The sequence below is a fragment of the Neophocaena asiaeorientalis genome, unplaced genomic scaffold (assembly GCF_003031525.2).
Source record: "Neophocaena asiaeorientalis asiaeorientalis breed wild unplaced genomic scaffold, Neophocaena_asiaeorientalis_V1.1 scaffold124, whole genome shotgun sequence".
Classification (NCBI taxonomy): Eukaryota; Metazoa; Chordata; class Mammalia; order Artiodactyla; family Phocoenidae; genus Neophocaena; species Neophocaena asiaeorientalis.
The window spans coordinates 7,384,502-7,407,184 of NW_020174135.1; the positions used below are offsets into that span (position 1 = coordinate 7,384,502).

A 22,683-nucleotide genomic window follows, 5' to 3' on the forward strand; every position below is an offset into this window, starting at 1 on the left:
AGGAAGAAATAGAAAATATGAACAGAACAATCACAAGTAATGAAATTGAAACTGTGATTAAATATCTTCCAACAAACAAAAGTCCAGGACCAGATGGTTTCACAGGTGAATTCTATCAAACATTTAGAGAAGAGCTAACACCCATCCTTCTCAAACTCTTCCAAAAATTGCAGAGGAAGGAACACTCCCAAACTCATTCTATGAGGCCACCTTCACCCTGATACCAAAACCAGACAAAGATACTACAAAAAAATAAAATTACACACCAATATCACTGATGAATACAGTTGCAAAAACCCTCAACAAAATACTAGCAAACAGAATCCAACAGCACATTAGAAGGATCATACACCCATGATCAAGTGGGATTTATCCCAGGGATGCAAGGATTCTTCAATATATGCAAATCAATCCATGTGATACACCATATTAACAAATTGAAGAAGAAAAACCATATGATCATCTCAATAGATGCAGAAAAAGCTTGTGACAAAATTCAACACCCATTTATGATAAAAACCCTCCAGAAAGTGGGCATAGAGGGACACCTACCTCAACATAATAAAGGTTACATACAAGAAACCCACAGCAAACATCATTCTCAATGGTGAAAAACTGAAAGCATTTCCTTTAAGATCAGGAACAAGACAAGAATGTCCACTCTCACCACTATTATTCAACATAGTTTTGGAAGTCCTAGCCATGGCAATTATAGAAGAGAAAGAAATAAAACGAATACAAATTGGAAAAGAAGAAATAAAACTGTCACTGTTTGCAGATGACATGATACTATACATAGAGAATCCTAAAGGTGCGACCAGAAAGCCACTAGAGCTAATCAATGAATTTGGTAAAGTTGCAGGATACAAAATTAATGCACAGAAATCTCTTGCATTCCTATATACTAACGATGAAAAATCTGAAAGAGAAATTAAGGAAACACTCCCATTTACCATTGCAACAAAGAGAATAAAATACCTAGGAATAAACCTACCCGAGGAGACAAAAGACCTGTATGCAGAAAACTATAAGACACTGACGAAAGAAATTAAAGATGATACCAACTGATGGAGAGATATACCATGTTCTTGGATTGGAAGAATCAATATTGTGAAAATGACTATATTACCCAAGGCAATCTACAGATTCATTGCATTCCCCATCAAACTACCACCACTACTGCACATATACTCAGAGAAAACCATAATTCAAAAAGACACACGCACCCCAATGTTCATTGCAGCACTATTTACAACAGCCAGGTCATGAAGGCAACATAAATGCCCATCAACAGACGAATGGATAAAGTTGTGGTACAAATATACAATGGAATATTACTCAGCCATAAAAAGGAATGAAATTGAGTCATTTGCAGAGACGCTGATGAATCTAGAGACTGTCATAGAGAGTGAAGTAAGTCAGAAAAACAAATATCGTATATTAACCCATATATGTGGAACCTAGAAAAATGGTACAGATAACTGGTTTGCAGGGCAGAAGTTGAGACACAGATGTAGAGAACAAACGTATGGACACCAAGGGGGGAAAGCGGCAGGGGGTGGTGGTGGTGGTGTGATGAATTGGGAGATTGGGATTGACATGTTTACATTGATGTGAATAAAATGGATGACTAATAAGAACTGCTGTGTAAAAAAACAAATTCAAACATTAAAAACAAAAGGAAAAAGAAAATGTAGATTCACCATAAAATAAAAGTTGCTAGTAGAACCTAGTAGAAGAAACAGGTTTATAAACAGAACCTAGTAGAAGAAACAGGTTTATAAACAAATAGATTGATATATTAAAGCTGTACCTAAATGTCTGGGAGCTTGGTAGAGGGAGTGATGGATGATAACTGTGGGGTATGAGGGACATTTCACACTGAGAATATTTGGAGCATCGTTTTGGTGTCTATCTTGGGGAAGCAACTGTTTCATTCCTCTCTGAAAACTGATATCCAGGGAGGCACCTTCTGCCTTTGACTTCCCCTTCGTAAGGTAAGGATACGCAGTACATGTTCATAGAGAAGCTTTGATTAGACACAAAGTGTTGATTCTAAAAACCGGCTCATGTTTTAAGGTTTGTTGCTGAATCGCCAGAAGCAGGGTCGGGCCTTATGGACAACGTGGGATGTATTGGCTGCTGTGGACCCACAGTGACTGATTCACCTGACAACATGTAGATGAAATCCTGGGAAGATGGGAGCGTGAACACGTGCAAGCTCCTTTTTACCACTGGTGCATATTTCTCTGTGTGTGTGTGTGTTACTTGCTACAGGAGGCTTTTATTAACTTTGCGATTTGGAAAACATCATATCATGAATATTTAAACAGAAGATCTCAATGGAAGCAATTTAAAAACCATGCGAACTTGAAATTAAACAGGCAGGAAAGAAGGACAGAGGGTCAGAGCTGAGCAAAGAGTGAGTAAATCCTTTGATTTACCTCCTTCATCTCCGCCAGAACTCTATTTACCGTTTTCCAAAGGTTATCTCTAATTCTAATTGCCTGTTTGCATCCTGTCCTTCTGAGAAATTGGAGCAGCAGATGCCCTTTCGGTGAACATAACATGCCTTCCGTGTAATCAGGTTGGCTGCTGTGCTGACACCGGGGGTCTGGAGCTAATTACAGATGTACCACGGGCGGAGGGAGCAGACAGTTCAGAGCTGGCATCTGAATATTAATCAGTTTAATGAAAGCAGAACTCCAAAAGTTGTCACCTTTACAAACGGCACCCCCAACCGTCCTTAATTCCGAGAGCGAAGTTGTTCAGGCTGTTCAAAAACGAGCCCCAGCCTATCCCATGTAGATTTGTGTAAAAAATAGGAATTAAATGTATCAGGGAAAGTTTAAGGATAACACACAGTCTCATAAGGCGGCGCGTGGGGATCATTTCCAGCTCACATTCTTGATGCCCCTTCTCATCACTGTAGCTTGTGGAAGAGCTCATCCCGATGGAAGCATCAGGTGGAGAGGCAGAAACCCAGCAGGTCACAGTGTCTCCTGTGCTACCAAAGCAAAGACCAGCAGCAGCAAGCGTCTGTGTTCACTATCAACAATCGTAAAGCGAGGAACAGACACGCCAGCAAAGGCCTGAGCCTGTGCCCAGAGAAGGGCTGCTGCGACAATGGAGTGGACGTGGTTCCTTTCGCGACACTGGTTGAGAACTGTCCTCAGAGAGAAGAGTGGTCTCGACGCCATCCCCTCCTTGTATCCTTTATAATGCATTTTCTAATACATTTCTGAGTTCATTGAAGACTCACAAGTGCCTCCCGTGAGCGAGCTTTGGTACCACCCATGGTCTTTACTAGTTTGATTTGTCGTCTTTAATAAATGCTCATCGTCTTCACAAATCCCACTTTAAAGACCCTGCTCTATAGTCCATCATCTAAATAAGTAGAATGGCAATTAAAAGTCAAGGTGAGAGCCTTAAGTAAGAAAAACTCTGACCTCCTTACCGTAAGCAGCTCCTTTGCCCCTTTTCTGTTTCTTCTTCCCTGTTTTCCTTAGACCCTAGTCATAAAGATGAGATCAGGCAACATTTAACATAGCTCCTGGTTTCTGCTTTTCTAAATATATACAACACCTTACCTAACCTGTTGGTCCCTTTCCTGGATGAGAAAGAGTAAGAATGAAGAATTAAGTAGTTAAAGAATGACTGACTCTCTACCCCTAGCTTCTTCCCCTTAGCAAATTTGCGGGTGGACCCTGCGGGGGCAGGTAGACCCCGTGGGCAAGACGCGTCCCAAGGAAGATGGGAAGGAGTCAGCAGGCCTGCACACAGCGGAAAAATGATGAAGAATCTGACCTCCTGCCTTAATGATGAACTGAGATGGTTTCCCCTTTTTCCCTTTAAAAGCTGTCATGGCTGAGCAGAACCTTGGGAACTGGTCTCTGGACATGAGTCCACCATCTCCCCAGATTGCCGGCTTTTCTGAATAAAGTCCATCCTTCTCTACTGAAATTGTCTCTCGATTTATTGGCTGTTGAGTGGTCTTTTTCTTTCTTTTCTTTTCTTTCTTTCCCCTTCCTCCCTCCCTACCCCCCTCCTTCTTTCTTTCTGTCTCCTGCTTTTTTGGACTGTTCCTCATCCCCCCAACACATCTTCTGCTGAAGGCCTTACAACTAAAACCACAGTTCTATCACTAGTAAAACAAATGATGTGTTTTGAGCATTCACTTTTGAGTCAAGAGTTCAAGAACATGTTTCCTACCCTTTAACAGTTTATGTTTCCCTAAGTCTAGAGATAACATCTCTAGAATGTGTTTGTTTGTTTGTTTTGCGGTACGCGGGCCTCTCACTGTTGTGGCCTCTCTCGTTGCAGAGCACACGCTCCTCCGGATGCGGATGTGCAGGCTCAGCGGCCATGGCTCACGGGCCCAGCCGCTCCGCGGCATGTGGGATCTTCCCGGACTGGGGCACGAACCCGTGTCCCCTGCATCGGCAGGTGGACTCTCAACCACTGCACCACCAGGGAAGCCCTAGAATGTGTTTTGACACAAATGTTTTTCATAAATGCAGAAGTTAGAGAGACATAAATAAAAAATTACTTTCTAATACAAGTCAATCATCCCGATTACCTGGTAAAAATCAAGAAAAGGAAAAGTCTTTATTAACGACTTCTCCAGGAAGAGGTGACATAACCCATCACAGCCATTTAGGGATAGAGATTTTAAACAGCAGCTGCCTCGTACTTAGCTAGTGTGTACTTATTAAAGAGGAATCATTCTGTTTTTCAATCTTTTTGACTCCAGAGAGCTAGAGCACACTGGGGAAACCGTAACAGCTCATACTCTCAGAGCGCTGATCTGGGAGTACCATGGAGAGATCTGGTATTGCACCTTTCTTCCAAACATTAGAGCAAACAAAACGCAGGATGTCAGTATTGATACGTCAATCTTTCACAGTGTATATTGCCTCTATGGTTATAGACTGGATGACAGAAGTGAATACAGTAAAACCAAGTAAAGTGCAGTTTTGAGGGTGACCGGCAATTGAAGTTATAGGTAAGTCTTTATATGTAATGGATTTGTTTTCACACCAGGAATTTTTTTTCCGTTCCAGTACGTGTGCTGCTTATTAATGAATTCCAATCTATTAAACTTTAAGCATATAAAACTTCCCCCCCTTTACCTTCTGAATGAAAGCCTGTTGAATTTAATTCATATTGATTTCAGCTTCACAGTTAGAATGTTAACAGCATGGTGAAAATATTCTAACGACGGATTTTTATTCCTCAATGCTACCTGCAGTTTACTTGATGATATATCACCCACCAACGCCAGAGTTTTCCTTTGACTCTGGAAGATCAATGATGATAGTTGCTTGACTATGTTCTCCTCTTTGGAAAGAAGAGGTGATGCCACTTCAAGGAGCACAACTGAGGGAGTGAGATGCAAAATAACCACACTTTTAAATGTAGTTTAGTGAAAAAAATGCACGTGTGCGTGAAGGGGTGATGAGGTGGTTTCTGTTTTGATTTTTTGATTCAGTAGTTTTATTCTGCCCTAATTCCACGAGGGCAGAGCCTGAGGAGATTACACCCCAGTAAAAACCATGGTCAAAGGCTCTGCCCCTCCACCTCTCTCAGCAGAACAAAAGGAGAACAAGACAAATCATTGTCAAAGTATCACTAACAAATTTATATCTATATTGACCTATATATTGTCTACCTACCTACAATCTATTTATCGATCTGTGTCTCTATCTATATGATATAACCACAATATGAGGGGTATATAAAATGGCAGAATGTATGGCTCTAAGAAGCATGCAACACAAAAATAAATGTAGAGTGAAACGTACTCTACTTTGAGTATATTCTATATTTATCCGACTTACAGTAATTACCCTAATCAATGTGTATTTTTTGTTACATAAAAACAACAACTAACGACCAGAGAAGAATGTGACATTGAGATTGAAGGGGCTCGGAATGAGCCTCCCCAAAATGTGCCACTTTGGCGTGCGGATTATTTTGAGCTGAAGACAGTCAAGGTCCAAAAGACTCAGGAAGAGCTTTAACCTCTCACTTAATTGCCTAAAAGAATTCCGACAGGGGGCCTGGCTCAGACACAGAGATAACTTTATCTGAAGGACCGATCAGTGTGGCAGGGCAAACAGTTAATTACCAAACATCTGCTCTTCTTATGGTCCTGTGACTCACCTTCCTCCCCTTGGAAGCCCCAGGCCCCTGTCCCTTCCCTGAGCTCAGGATATGCCGTATAAGCCTAGCTTGCCAGACTTGCCTCTGGCTCTCAGGGGACTCCCGTGTATATGTAACAAATTGTTTTTCTCCTGTTAATCGAATGTCAATTTAATTATTAGACCAGCCAAAGAACCTGGAAGGTTAGAAGGTAAATTTTACCTTGCCAACAAGATCATATAAATAAACAGTTCATCGTAATCAATAAGGCATTTGAAACCCTTAACTGGAAATTAATATTTGTGACATAAATCATAGAGAATTCTAATTAGTTATTGATTCTCTTTTATTGTGTAAATCAATACTGTCCTCCAACAAGTCTCTGGCAATGTTTCCAGAAATTTAATGCATTCTGGTATTGGTTGTTGGGTGCTTATGACATTATTTCTGAAGTTATCAGTCTAGATCTTAATGCTGCCTTCGGAGAAAAGTTTTCTGTATGTTACCATGAAAACCAGTCTTTTATTTGCTGGGATTACAAACCGACACCTTGTCAGAACCCAAAGTTTTCAGTACAGTGGTTCCAACCCATTTCCAATGTATTTGTATTAACATCTCGCTTTCTTTTTGCTTAGAAATTTAACTGTTTTTATTTCTCTTATTCAAATATTCCATAGTTTTAGTTTTCTTCTATTGAATATCAATATTTACATGTGTATGTTTATGTTTAAATAAAAACAACCTTACGTTAAAGGCATATTTTCTAATTTTTCTAATCCCCGGAACAAGCAAGATTAGCTTCATAAGATCATGACTCAGGTGATTTTAGTGTGTGGTCACTGGCATTTGTGGACAGAAAAAAACAGAATGGAAGCACGTCTCCTCTTTCTGACAAATGAAACTGTCAAAGCAGTTCCCCTCCTTTTCTCAATCCTCTAATCCTTGTGCCATTAAAGATTTTCTCATACAAATAAATAATACAAAAAGATAATAAGGATCTATTAAATACAGGTAGTCAAGTTGGTGATAAGAGGGTTCATTTAAAATATAAAATGCAATTCTGTAAGTGACTAACGTGGTTCTGACTGCTTTTCCTTGCAGAATGTATCTTTAATCACTCATTCCCACTCATCAAATCCCATTATTCCAGCTTTGAAACTCTGGCAAGCAAATACTGCTTTAAAAATACACGATTTCAGTTTGCTTGTTACAGAAATATTTTCTTTTTTTGTCAAAACATTTAATGTTGTTAATATGAGCAAAAGTTAATGTATGAAAAGAAAAATATTCTGAAAGGTTACGATGGCCGTTCCTTCACCAGGTATTTATTGGGTCCCTAGTATGTTCAAGCCTATTATGCTCAAAAAAGGTTTGATGAGTGTTTTCAGCTGTGTTGTTTTAAGCCTTATTTTTCCTAGTTCCTGCTTCCTCCTGTCTTGGTCAGCTGTTAGTTTCTTGCAGCTGAATATTTTATCTGAAGGTTAAGTTTATGAATTTAGGACAAAAGGGAAAAAATAGGAAGGAAACCACGGAAACTGAGTTCTGCGGCTGTCGATCAAATACCTGCTCTCTGCTCCTCTGATTCGTCTGCCAAGCAGTCAGTCAACGCCTTATCGTTAGGAAAAATACAGAAGCAACAACACTTACACCCGTCTCCTCCTGCCCTGCACCCTCCCCTATGGTTTCTATGTCAAGGCTTTGGCTAAACCTTATAACTATGAACAGGTTCATGCAGCATTTCATCACAGAGCTGGAAGTCAGCCTCCTGAACTGATACTCAATCCTATTACGGCAACAAGATGCTAAGTAAGCAATCCTCTGTAAAACACAGCATGAAACAGACCCTGGTATTAGCTACTTTTAGCTTCTGATAATATGTTTTGTATAATGTTTTAGTCAAATTCCTGTGCCAAAGTGGGTCCTCAGCCCTCGGTGATCTTTGGGATAATTTTTACCAGGAGTCTACGAAATGATACCTTTAGCAAAGCCACGGTAAATCTCAGAGCTCCCACTGTGGCCAGTGACAGCTGATAACTAGAAATGGAGGAAAAGCAAGCAATGCAAATACAAAGCAATTTGCGTGGCTTGGTGGTCCACCTGTAGGAAGCTAAAGCAGGTGCTTTACGGTTACTTGCCTTGTAAACTGTAGATTTCCCCAACGCTGTTCTGACGAGTGATGTGATGCCAGTATGCACTGCGAGGAAGAGATATTGATTTGGATAACGTCATTGGTTCAGTCAAGCTTGTCTGAAGCTAAAAGAAAAAGATAACGTGTGTTAGGCTTTATTTAAAATAGTAAACTGAAATGTGTTCTTTTAAAAGTTCAGCGTTAAACTTGGGTGACATATGATACAATGTTACAGATTCCTGCATTACCTGCTGTTTCAAGATACCATTTTGGTTTTTTTGGAGGGGGGTGCGTGGTGCGCCGGGTGGCTTTCAGGATCTTAGTTCCCTGACCAGGGATTGAACCTGGGGCCACTGAAATGAAAGCTCTGAATACTAACCACTGGACTGCCAGGGAACGCCTAAGGTATCATTTTAAAAAAAGGAAAATCATGACTTAAAAAATATGAAATGAACACTTGTAAGCAATTCATCTCATCAATTAAGAAGGGAACAAAAAGATGGTCGACTGATTCCAAGGAGAATTCAAAGGGCTTCTAGCTGGTCAGGAACGCAGTAAACAGCCACAGCAATAATCAATTACATTCCATCAGACACGTTAATTTGCATTTCTGTAAGCAAGAATTACCTGCATTACTGATACTATCGGCTTTATACAATTTATTGAATTGTAAAATAACTCAAAAAATGGAGGTGCAAGCCCTTTCAGAAACAGATACCCCCAAATGGTGCCACACACAAGATACCATTTCTTTTTTTTTTTTCGGTACGCGGGCCTCTCACTGTTGCGGCCTTTCCCGTGGCGGAGCACAGGCTCCGGACGCGCAGGCTCGGCGGCCATGGCTCACGGGCCCAGCCGCTCCGCGGCATGTGGGATCCTCCCGGACCGGGGCACAAACCCGTGTCCCCTGAATCGGCAGGCGGACTCTCTACCACTGCGCCACCAGGGAAGCCCAAGAGACCGTTTCTATTTCACCCATTTCATTGTCTGTTGGGCTGCACCCCACAAACCTACAAGCCCTGTGCTTGCCCAGCTTCAAGACCGAAGAAAGAACCCGGAGCTGGCAACAGAGACATCAGTGGTTTAACGGATGGGGCAGCTTACACGTCTGAAGCAAGGTCCTGGAGTGACACCTTACCATGTGCCGGCGCAAGGCAGGAAGGCTGTGGCAGGACATGGCGGCAGTCTTTGCTGTGGGAGGGGGATTGCCACTTATATGGGGATTGACGTCAGGTGGACTCATTAGTTACCAGGGAAACCAGCGGAGGGAATGCACCTCCCCGCCCCTTCGATAAGAACAATCACCAGCTGGGACCTGGGGCAAGTACGCTGGAAGGTCAGTCGTATGCACAGGGTGTAGGTGAAGCAGGCCCTGGTCGGGCAGGGGATAGACAGAGAGCAAGAGAGCAGCCATCCTGAGTGGCCTGAACATACTGCGTCTTACAGTTTTTCCTGACACCCGCCCCTACCCTTACCCAATGGCTCTTTCCTCAAATAGATCTTTTTCCTTGCTCCTGCAATAGGAGTTTGTACATATTAGAAAAAGTGTTTTCCCTGAGAAGTTCTGTGATGAAAGTGTGGTATGTTTTCTTATTTGCAAGATAAACTGTAAGGTTAGCTACAGAGAGCCACACAGCATCCCATCAGGTGATGCTCAGACACGTGATTAGTTGAAAAAGAATAATACTTTACATTGCATTTTCAAGAAAGAAATTTATTTTTACTGATTCACACTGTTTTCGAAAAATATCCAGAAATGGTTCTGTTTGGCCTTCGTGCACATTTCTCTGATGTAATCTGAGCAAACGTGCACTTTCTGACAGTGGGCAGTCCTCTAATTAATAACATCTCAGGGCTTCCCTGGTGGCGCAGTGGTTGAGAGTCCGCCTGCCGATGCAGGGGACACGGGTTCGTGCCCCGGTCCGGGAAGATCCCACATGCCGCGAAGCGGCTGGGCCCGTGAGCCGTGGCCGCTGAGCCTGCGCGTCCGGAGCCTGTGCTCCGCCACGGGAGAGGCCACAGCAGTGAGAGGCCCATGTACCGCAAAAACAAACGAAAAACAAAACAAAACAAATCTACACATCTCACAAAGCCCACAGCCCAAGAGGATGATTTTGTCCCAAAGTGTGCCCTATGGATATTCAGTTAATACCTTTATCTGAGCATCATACAGGTAAGAGTTATGCTGTCTTCCAGTGGATAAGAAAGGAAACCCCAAAGCAAAGAACCTCATATTTAGAAGACTCTTAAAGATATAAACAAGGGTTGGCAGCTTCTGCTCACTCCCATCTAGGCAATATGTAAATATACAGATGTCAACATCTGATATGAGTGTGCGATCTCAAAGAGGAGATCATTTCCTGCTGCAACCCGCTTCCCTCCCCTTCCCTAAACTTCAGAAAACTCTTTTGAAAACGTTTGGTTGAAAGGTAGTTGTTAGGAAAGAATTCTTCCTGGGCCACTCGTGGTTCTGCATTTCTTGTGACAACTTCTGTTCCTTACTATTATTTGCTTGTGCAGCAAACAGGCCTGGAAGAGAGTGTCTTTCTCCAGGGTGGAGGACGTATTTGTTTCCCGACCAGGAAAATACAGATACTGTCTTCTTCCACGTTGAAGGCTGGGCAGGTTTGCTAGCGGCCACCTTATAAAATTAGGAGTTCCTATGAAACCAAGCAGGACCCTGTGGGGCCCTCCTGGGTACCAAAGCCTTTCTCTCTTGTTTGTAGGAAAAAGGCTTTCGGTCTCCTAGACCTTCCCTGGGTTCCAAAGCGCGGATTCAAACGGTTACTAATTAGGCGAGTGAGGGAAGGCAGAAACAAAGTAAAGGCAGTCCAGAAACAATAGTGCAGCCGTGGGGCAGGGTCCTGGTTCCTCCTCAAGCGATACACTTGACAATCTGATACATACCTTTGAGTTCTTCTACAGGAAATAAGGCCCCCTCCCAGGTGGAGGATGGTAACTTCAGGCTGAGCATAAGCACATGGACTCCAGACTGGCTGGAACCAGAGGCTGATTCCTGGAACATCATCCTGTTATCTCACCACCAGCCAACCGGAGGAAGGCCACACACCCTGGAGCCCTCCCCTCGAAACTGCCTATACAAAGTCTTCTAAAACAACCGTCGAAGAGGGCTTCCCTGGTGGCGCAGTGGTCGAGAGTCCGCCTGCCGATGCAGGGGACGTGGGTCCCGGTTGGGGGAGGATCCCACGTGCCATGGAGCGGCTGGGCCCGTGAGCCATGGCTGCTGAGCCTGTGCGTCCGGAGCCTGTGCTCTGCAACGGGAGAGGCTGCAACAGTGAAAGGCCCGCATATCACAAAAAAAGAAAAGAAAAGAAAAAAAAAGAAAAAAAGAAAAGAAAAAAAAAAAACCATCGGGGCAGGGGGCTTTTTGCGCACGAGCTGCCCTGTTCTCCTTGGATGGCATTGCAATACATCATTCTCTGCTCCAATCTCCGATGTATCCATTTGTTTGGCCTCACTGTGCACCGGGCACGTGAACTTGGGTTCAACACCACCTAAACTCTGGCTCCTCAGCTGTGACAATATGCAGCAGACACCTGGGCTGCTCCACATGGCTCCATGGGACGTGGGGAACAGGGGAATGGATGGGAACCTGGAATTCATGCTGCCGGCTGTGCCATGAGTAATAAAGTCCTTTGTCTCTGATCTGGGAGTCTTGTGTCTTCTGCTGGCTTCCGTGACACTGTGGCAGGCAAGGGAGCTGGGGGTGGTATATCTTTCCTGCATTTGCTAATCTCTGGATCGTCCCTGCTCTTCCTACATCTTGAGTCTAAACTATCTTATTAAAATTCCCTCTACTGAACTACCTAGCATAGGCCCTATTTACTTACGTGCACCCTGACAAAGACAAAGGACGATCTCATACCCCAATTTATTCAATATATCCACATTGAAAGGCTTTCGAGTTGTTTCTGCTCTTTTCACACTAAAACGAATAGATCCTAATATTAAAGAATTTTGAGAAACTGTAGAAAAAAACCATTTAAGTCAGTATTCCATCCAAGGGAATTAGTTTAGTATGTACAAGTAGAGTTATGATCATGGTTTCCCAAAGAGTCTCAATTCTCCTAATATCATTTGACATTTACATTTTTGTTTAAAAAAGCATCAAATTCTCTTGGAGCTTAAAAGGAATTTTGCCTGTTTTTGTAAGTCCTTTCATGTCTCCAACTTATATACTTGGGTTTTAAAATTTATTTAAAGAATTTATATTTTTCAGTTTTTCTTATATTTTCTTATACTTTGCTTTTATCCTAATTAACTTCCACCTTCTGTCTGTCTTGTTTTCTTGGTCTTTTCAATCTTTTCAAGTTGAATATTTCCATTTCCATTTTTATTTGTTTATTAATGAAAGCATTTCCTTCCAAATGCCACTTTGTCCACATCACAATGGCTTGTACGTAGAATAAAAATCATTCTTTTCTAAATTATGTAATTGTGGTATTATTTCCTATTTTATATGGGAGATTGCTTGTGTACATTTTGTTGAGATATTGCTTTTTTGTGCATATTTTATTAATTTTCATTTAATGATGCATTGTGGTCAGATAATATGGCCTGAGTAGTTTCTATATATTGAAGTTTATTTTTTATTTTTATCTAATATATGACCATTTTTGTAAATGTTTCATAGGTACTTGAAAAGATGCGCAATGAATGTAGTCTCTCTCTCTCTACACACACTATTCACTCAATTTACTTCTCCATATATTCAAAAAAAACTAAATCTACTTTATCAAATATGAAGGAAAGTGTTAATTTCGAATTACTAATTAACATGTTTCTGTCCATTTCCTCTTGTGTATTTAAGTACTCTTATAAAATAGTACTTAATGAAAACGGTATTTTATTGACACACAAAGCTTCCTGACGGTTTTATGGTTCTTTATTTTCCCATTCTTTAGCTATATTTTAAAACTCCACTTGCAAAAGTTCTCCCCGTCCCAGGGTTCAGCCTAACCTCCGTCTTTTCACCTCTACTCTTCCACATAAATGGGTTAGTAATCTCCCCTGCTTTCTTAGCACGTCTGGGCTTCTTTTCCAAGAAGTGGTGTTGTCCATCATCCATTCATCTCTCCTTTGTTTCATCTGCACTTGGTCTACTAGAAATTCCTAGGCATTTACAACATATAGATAACAATACCACTTCCCTATTTTCAGCCAAATTCAAATATTCTACACCTTTATCTTCTTTCAGTCATTTTTCCTGGCATTTGGCCCAGAGATCATTTATTTTATCTAGTCAAATCCTCATAAAATTTTGGGGAGATAGGAAAGGGATGAAATATCCCTCTTTAAAATGAGAGGAGGCTGAGGCTTTGAGGTATGACCTGACTTTTCTAAGGAAGTCAGTTTCTACAGTTTCTCAAATTTCTTTTCTAAGAATCGTGCTTCTGCTCTGTCCTGTGATTTTTCTGAGTATCAAGAGATTCTGTTTAATGACTTTCAAATGAAGTTTCATCATAAGTAATATTAGATACTGCATTATTTTTTTGTGGAGGATTGAAGATGGCTTCAAATTCTTGGAAAGCCTGCATTCAGAAATAGGGCATCTAGGTTCCAGACCTTTACATCTGGGCTTCTGGACTGGTTGAAACAAACAAAATGTCGCATGTAGATGTGACATTTTGTTTGTTTCGGCCATGCCCTTTGAGACCTTTATGGCAGTTTCTCCTTCTCTCCCTTGTTCTGAGTCACCATGTGAGTCACACTGCTCTGAGGCTGCCATGGTATGAGGAAGCCCAAGCTCACTGCGTACACTGGCCACGTAATTCGAGGTTAGACTCTTTCTTAGAGAATCCAGCCATTTTCATCTTACAGATGGAAAATCAAAATCCAAAAAAAATTCAAGGATTTGCTCAAGGCAAAATCCTAACTCCAGAAGCTCCAATAGAAAACAGTCCCCTGGACTTCTGAGTCCACTGCTCTTTAGGCTCCAATGCTGATCTCTCCTGGGAAGATGAGCTTCCTCCCCACATATGACAACGTGTGACAACACAGCCTTGTACTTTGACAGAACCTATGCCGCCAAGAAGCAGCAGGAAGGGCCTGACAACTGACAGAATTTTTGTGAACGTACAGGCTACCAGCACCTCTTCTCGCTTTTACCACAAACGTTATCCAGGTTATGCTACCGCCTTTTGCAATTTCCCTTTGCTGTTTTGGGACTCTGCTGGCCCTTGTGATAAACCTTAATGCTAATTTGTGTTCACCTACATAAAATTCATATGTATTAAAAAAAATGGTTTAAAAAAATCAATTCTGGGGAATTCCCTGGTGGTCCAGTGGTTAGGACTCTGCACTTTCACTGCTGAGGGCCCCGGTTCGATCCCTGGTCGGGGAATAAGCTGCGTGGTGCGGCCAAAAAAAATTTTTTAAAGTATTGAAAAAAATAATTAAAAAATCAATTTTCCTTTTGCTCTGTCTCTCCCTAATTATTGCCTAGAATTTAAAAAATCATTTTAGCACTCAAGACACAAATCTACATAATTGGGAGAGGAAAAGTTCAGCATTTATAGATTAGCATTTATGAGTCATTCTCTATGGGCCTGGCCCTGTGCAAACTGGTTTCATAGGTTATCCCATTTAATATCCACATAAATTGTCAACACATATGCCATCTGAACTTTACAGACAAGGAAAATGAGGCTCAGAGGGGTCACGTAATTTGTTCATCCTGCCACAGCCAGTGGGTAATGTTTCTGAGGCTCGGAGCCCATGACGTTCTTCCCTCTTTACCACACTCACCGTAAAATAAATTATTGGAACCGTCTATTCAAAGAGCAGGTTAGGTGAGAATTACACCAAGTGGGTCTATTCCACTGGATCAAGGCCAGAATGCGAGTGCCTCTTTGCTATGTTCAAGACAGAACACCACAATCTGTGTGGCAAAATCACGGAGTTAAGTCCATGGGCTTTGCTGTCAGCGACCTGTTGTCAAATATCAACCCCACAGCTGCCTAGCCTTCTGACTTCAGGAAAGGTACTTAAACTTTTTTTTTTTTAAGATTCAATTTTTCCTTATCGCTAAAGTTAATATAATGTGCCTTAAGTGTTGTTATAAGTATTTTATAAGATGATGCTTTTAGAGTGAAAAGAACAATGCTGGTCATGCCTGAAGTGCTCAGTAAACACAGCTGCACCTTTACTGCTGCAACTGCATAGAGAGGTGGCTTAGACCAGTGGTGTCCAAGTCTCCATGTGGTCAAGATGTAGATTTGCCCAAAATGAGCTATCAAAGGAACGACAAAGGAGGCAGAGGCATCTACTTGGATCTAAGTCTAAAAGCTTAATAGAAGTAAAAAAAACTAGTAATGTGAGTCAGGAATAGGTGGTCAGTATGGGCAGGTGGGAGGGGTGGAAGACAGAGGGGAGACAGGTGAGCAGAGTGCGTGTATGTTTGTACATACGTGTACTATCAGCTGGGAAGAGACAGACACAGCTTTTCTGTATGAAGAGAGTTAAAGAATGCCTCATACGGGTGGATGTGTCAACACGGGCCCTGGTTTGTCCGAGACAAGAGAAAATGGGCCGGGAAACACACTGTAGGTAAGAAGCACTGCAAAAATACAGGTGGTTGGGAAATATGTTAATGTGACATGTGTGTCCGTGTAAGAAAAAACAGTACTGCTTAATAAGGAAATGCTCAACACCAGTGCACTCCTGGCTGAGAACATTTAGTTTTACTTGTCTTGGAAAACAGCTCATGAAACTTGAAAACTGTATGGAAACAGAAGCCCAGGGGGGCATTAGCCAGCCAAGCTTGGATTGGCACTGTTTGGATTTGTTCAAACAGTCCTCTGAAGTTGGAAGGTTTATGGACAATTGGCTTCTCACAGACTTGACTTAATTTTCAATAGGGGACACCTTACACTTAATCTTCCATTTTATTCAAGATAAATGGAAAAAAAAAAAAGAAGATATCTTGCTGAGTTTGTACCAGACTAACAAATAAAATGTAGTTCATATAGTCATGTAGTGGAAGTTGCTAGGTGACATTTAAAATTGGACTTTGTAGAATATCATTTTCATTAACTTGAAACAAAACGGATGTCATTATTATATATTTTAAACCATGTATTGACCAAAATACTTTCATAGAGTGTGAAAAAAGCTGGATTTTGGAATAACATCAGAAATTATTACAAACATCTACATAAATACTTTAAGTATTAAGTACAGGTATATTCTTACCTGTACTCAGTAATGATTTTAAGAATATATATTCTCTATCAATCATTCATCTGTCTATCATCTGTAAGCAGATACATTTACAGAGACACCCTTTGAATATAAGGAACATGATGAATACACATTAAAGCATTAAATTTCATAAATAAGATTTTTGCTGTCATTTGATTTTGAAATATATAAATATCTAGAGGCTATAATAAGGTTTATGTAATTAATTTCCAATGTCTGCATATAATAAAAACTGGGATGAACTTTAGTGGTGGTTATACAATTTTACCCATTTAAAATTAAAGGTTTTTCTTTTGCCATTTTATGAATTAGCTAATAATTATTGACCTTTTACTAAAGACCAGGTGGCATCCTAACACTCTGAAGTAGATATTATTGATCCTTCTTCCTGTTTTAAGAAGAGGAAGCTAAGGCACAGAGGAGGTAAGCGACTTGCAGAAGGTCACAGAGCTCTGCTTGTCTTTCCCTAGAGTCTACCTGGTTACCCACCATGCCATGCTGCTTCCACCTAAAGTGTATGCATTCACTGAATACATCCCAGAATGTGAACTATGTTCACATTCTTTGAAAGCATCCTTAAATATCTTCCCATGCAATGCTTACATCAATTTCTTAGATTTTAGTTTGACCACTGTTGGCCTAAGTGTTTCCCTATTTTACAGCACTATGCCAAAGAAGAGTCAGTCTGATTCTTTGGGTTGTATGTGTATATGTCATATATGTTTTTATGCTGAGTCATCTTGATTGACTTTTGACATCTGTTTTGGTTTTTTTTTAAGGAAATTATTCTTGTAATTGCCAAGAGCAGATTGTACGACCCTCAATAAATAAGATTACCACAGTTTAAAAGTAAATTTTTTTTGGTAATTTCCTTACTATTGTTCCATTCTAGCAGTACAAATAAAAGAAACAAAATTGTATTTTTTTTTTTTTTTTTGCTGTACGTGGGCCTCTCACTGTTGTGGACTCTCCCATTGCGGAGCACAGGCTCCGGACGCGCAGGCTCAGCGGCCATGGCTCACGGGCCCAACCGCTCCGCGGCATGTGGGATCTTCCCGGACCGGGGCACGAACCCGTGTCCCCTGCATTGGCACGCGGATTCTCAACCACTGAGCCACCAGGGAGGCCCTATTTTTTAAACATAGAAGTTGAAATTTTTAATGTTGGGCACTCATTTTCCTTATACATTATCAATTCTAATCAAGTTGATTAAATATTATACATAAATATTATATACTGATATGCTTTTTTTGAAGTGACATCTAGAGTATCCACAACAAATTTTAAGGGAAAAAAACATGATCTAAATAAAATACTTACTATTACACTGTGTCTCAGCACCACGTATTAGAAAAATTACACATTGCCTTCTCGTCATTTCCATCTCATTTGTGTATTTACTGCAGACAGAAATGTATATTTTCTTTGTTCTTGTGTGTTTGTTTAGAGACGAAATTTCCTTTAGTGTTCTGAAACATCAGGAACACAGGCCCACTTTAGTTATCAGCTATAATAATTTGTTCTAATTGAGTGAGCTTGTGTTCGTTTAATCAGTGTCTGTCAATCAGTAAAAGAAAATTTCACAGAAATGCTAATGGCATTTCCCAGCAGGGAACTGGTCATTGTCAGTAATAATAAAGGTCTTGTCTTTTGGTTAATAATTGATAATATTGAGCAGCAGAATCAAGAATAGGACTTTGAAGGATGAACTCATTAACAGATATTCCTATATATTGGATATAACATACCACTTGCAATCACAAATCACACGTTTAAACTTCTCCTAGAATTCTGTAAACGTCTATGAATATACCTAGAAGAGAGACTGCAAGAAGTGTTAACATTTTCCTGTGTGTGGCTCACGAGATTATGATGTTTCCAAATTCTTCACCTTTTCAGTATGGGAAAACTAGTTTTGTTTGTTTTTTCCCCATAGCTGACAGAGATTCCTGTAAAATGTGGGTATGAAGAACACTGTCACTCAAAAGGAAGCCAAACTACCTAGGATACATCCCATTCTGGAAGCTTTCTTGTTCCTTCAAAAGTGATAAATGAGCACATAGTGCTCATGGTCTTGTTAGATATACTTGAAAGGAACTGAAAGATATAATTTAGCTACAGTTGGGAATAACAGCTTAGTGTCTTCAGAATACTCACAACAAGTATTACGGTATTTTATACACGCTAAGATGCCATCACTAGAAAGCCAACGTGATTTTATGTAGCACTACAAAAGAACAGTGCTGCTAATTAGACTGTAACTCCCATCTGACTAGAGAGATGTTAAACTGTGAAAAAGATGTGCATCTTGGAACTGATGCAGTGGAATAGCATTTCCTCGTTCATGCAACTATTTAGACAAAAAATAATTTCATAGGCTGGTAGCAGTCAATACTCGGGTAAGATCTATGATCAAGTATAAATCTAGAAGGGCAAATACGCTAATTTCGAGTCGCCGTCTAAGCTAGTTGTACATAAAGCCAGCTTTGTTCTCTCTCCCCCTCTCCTCTTCTCTCCACTCTGCCCTCCCCAGAGACAGGGCGGCATTAGACCCACCTCTATGCCTACAGGGCAGTAGGTAGAGTCAAACAATGCTGCTTCCTCACCAGAAATTTCTTTTCATCTTACATTATAAAAGGAAATAAGATCATTTGTTTTTAAATGATTACTGTTCAAAAGGTTTATTGTTTTGGGAACAGTACAAATTTTTTAGTTTGTTAAATGTGCGAGGTTACTTTTGTTTCTTGTATGTCTAGTAACAAGGGCAAGTAAAATGACAAATCTTAAAGAAAACAATTTGTTTTCCAGGGAAGAAGTTCTATGTGAGACTCTGCTATTTGTTTTTCTCCAACCACTAGAGCTTAGGAAAACCAAAGAACTGACAGCTTTGGACAGCAGCGCCTTCAACAAGTCTTGCCAGTGTTGTTTTTTAGGCATTAGAAGTGGGTTTGCTATCTTGCAGGTGTTTCAATAACACTGAAGCTATTTGTCCTTAAATTGTGTACAGAGATTTTCTGGTGACCAGGAGGCAAGAATTACTGGAAACAGGCACATTCCAGACCCTATGCTTTTAAAGGACACACTGTAATTCTTGTTATGGGAGACCGTTCCCTTTTAAATCACTTACAATATTACAAAGGTACTAACGACCCCCTCCCCCACTTCCTTTACTTATTTTTGGTAAGATATCAGGAAAAACCTGTGTTTTAAAAATTACATTTATGTCGTCTCAGCTGCTTCTTCCCTGTGGACATTTCATAATACTTGTAAAGCTTAAAAACATAAAAAGCAAATTAAAAAAGCAGTTTCTTTTGTATTATTTGTGTTTGTTTTTGTGTGTGTGTTTGTGTTGTGTGTGTATGTGTGTAGAGATCCACGGAAATCCAAAATTAAATTATTTCAGGTCTTGTTGAAGATGAAATCAGCCTCCACTCACCCTCGGGGGGCTAAGCCATGCTGGCACATTTGCAGTGTGCTTTCTGATGAATGGCTGTTCACCAAGACAATGAAAACTTTCCTCGATAATGTTGCACATGCAAGGCAGAGCACCTATAAATGCTTTTGGCAATAGAATTCGAAGAACTTGGAGGGTTCTAAGAACATGAGCTTTATGAGATGGAAACAAATTCTAGAGGTGCCATTTGTTTAACTACCTAGCTTTAATAATTTCCTCAAATACTTGAATCTTAGTAATCTCAGACAGAGTTCCAGTTTAAAATTTATTATCGTGGCTTAATTCTCCCATGTACCCCCTTACAAAATTCTCTTTTAAAATAAGGCTAGTTTTGAGTTAGTAAGTAAAGAAAATATAGGACTACTTAAGATCACTCTCTGTTTTACTATCATGATCATTTGCCCTTTCTTATCTGGACGTAAGAGTGAGAAGCTGAAGCTTTATATCTGAATGGAAAAAGGAAGAGTGTCTTCTTGTACTGAAGAACTCATTCTCCATGGAGCTTTGACTGAGGACCTTCCAATAAGTTGATTATCCAAGAAATCAATCAGGCTCTACTGTCATGACAACATAAACAAGACCAACTGGTGTTTTTAGTATAGTTGAATCAAAATTTTGTAATGGCATTTCTTAACCATCTGATTTAATTAGTTACATTAATAAAGCATGGAAAACTTGAGATTTCAAGGAGTAAAAGGAAAAAGATAAGCTTACTCAAAATTACAAAATTTTGATCCCACAAAATTCTGGGCCACTTGAGAGAAGGAACATTGTTGTCCTTGTCTTGTTTTCCCTACCATCCTGCAGCGTTTTGAGCACGGAGTAATAAATGTATTATTTACAAACCTGTGAATGGAGTTAATAAATGGCCAACTTCTCCTTTAAAACTTCCTAATGGAGTCAGTTAATATTCATTCATTCTTTCATTATCTTTCTCAGTGAAGGAAATGTAAGCACACACCTCTAACAGCCTTACCGATTTAGTGATTCTTTTTATCCAGTTCTCCACAGTGCCAATGAACTGTTTTATGCACGATGCTTTTCTAGATATCAGATTCTTCAAACAAGAATAGAAACATTGCCTAACTCAGATTATAGAGATATATCAAAATATGTCTATTCACGTGTTCCCTAGGAAGGATGGTGATAAATGGGGCAAAACAAAGTTTTACATGCATATCATGCTGAAAGATATACTGAATTCTTTCTCTTATAGTTAAGAAACGGATGTTGAGACATTATTTCTCATTCAAGTTTATCTATAAAGCCAGTAGCACTCTGAAATCATCTCTTTTTTAAAGGATGAAAGTAAATACTTCAGTTGCCTGAACAACGATGTTTGGGGGAATTCATTGCTTGTATAGCTTCTTGGTAATCTTGTAAAATCTTTTTAATAACATTAAAAATGTAAAAACATTTTCTATCTGATCAATATTTATCTTCCACGGCTTGGTTTTAAAACTGGAAAGCCAATGAGCAGTGTTATCTTCTTATTTTGCAGTGAATACATAATAAACAAAATGCAACATTTTTATATCTTAGGTAGGTTTTCTGGTACTTTTCCAACTCGCAAGTTACACTATTGCCTAGTTTATGGCACAAACCTTTGTTTTATTTTGTATAAATCAATTAAGAGTTAGATAGAGGGTATTTAAATTCTATTCCATACTTGTTGGAATTTCTTTTTTAAAAAGAGATTTGTGCATGTAGAGGAGGTCTCTTAAAAGAAAAAGAAAAGGTATCTGGGAGACCTGGAAATCTTTGCTTACAGCCCTAGAATTTGGGGAATTGGGGTAGTTCTCAAGTTGTGGTAGCATGCCCTTGGAAAAGCATCATTAGTTCAACTTATTCTACAGAATGGACTACCTATGGAGTAATTTAATTAGTATCAATATTATCCTTCAGAGAAAAGCATAGCTTTGCAATCACTGTTGAAATTAAACCAAAGACTCCATTTATATGTATGCACCAAGTTGATGGAGTCTCTGATTTTGTGATTTTCAGAAACATTTGGTTTCTTTGTTAAGCCATACTGAGCCTGCTATTTAAACACCTGCCCCCTTTCCCTTCCATCTCCGAGCACCCAGATCCACGGTGTACCCAAATCCTGGCTTTCCACTGCCTGAGATCTTAGAAGGTGGACCTACCATCTCTAACTCCTTCACAGCAACTGCTTCACTCCACTCCCCTGGACTTGCTTCTCAGTGGCACAGGATAAGATAAACGTACAACCACATCAAAAGCAAATGTAAATTAAATTTTGTTTTGCAAATGTTTTCGCACAAGACTGTTAGACACACTTGTAAAGGATTGGAAGACATTACGTAGCTATAGCTGGGAATAAAAATTTAGTGTCTTCACAAACATTGCAAGTCTTATAATTATTCAACATCACCATCATGATAATGAAACTTTCATAGTACTTTCTGAGTGCCAGGTCTGTTCTTAGCACTTCATATATGTTAATGCACAGATACCTCATTACAGCCAAATAAGTAGAACTCTTGTATCCCCATTTTACAGATACAGGAAAATGAGACATTTAGAAGTTAAATAACTTGTTCAAGATTATACAGACAGTGAGTGGTAGAACGGGGATGGGAACCCAGTACACTGAGTGCTCTCCTTACGGCAGACAATTACAGTTGCATGAAAGAGCTCTTGACATTTCCTTTATGAAATACAATTTAAATGACTCACTTATGAGCATTTTGCCCGTTCAGAACAACTAGAA

The 22,683-nt window shown here is 40.0% G+C and overlaps 1 protein-coding gene and 1 non-coding gene across 2 annotated transcripts in view; one reads left to right on the forward strand and one right to left on the reverse strand.

Moving 5' to 3' along the window:
* DOK6 (docking protein 6) overlaps nucleotides 1-22,683 on the reverse strand; it is a 398,603-nt gene that overhangs the window by 56,792 nt on the left and 319,128 nt on the right. The window contains exon 7 of the mRNA XM_024754918.1: nucleotides 8,280-8,397. Coding sequence (XP_024610686.1) covers nucleotides 8,280-8,397 — 118 coding nt within the window. The remainder of the gene's footprint in view (nucleotides 1-8,279; nucleotides 8,398-22,683) is intronic.
* TRNAE-UUC (transfer RNA glutamic acid (anticodon UUC)) lies at nucleotides 14,564-14,636 on the forward strand. Its single transcript has one exon. It is a non-coding gene; the product is annotated as a tRNA-Glu (tRNA).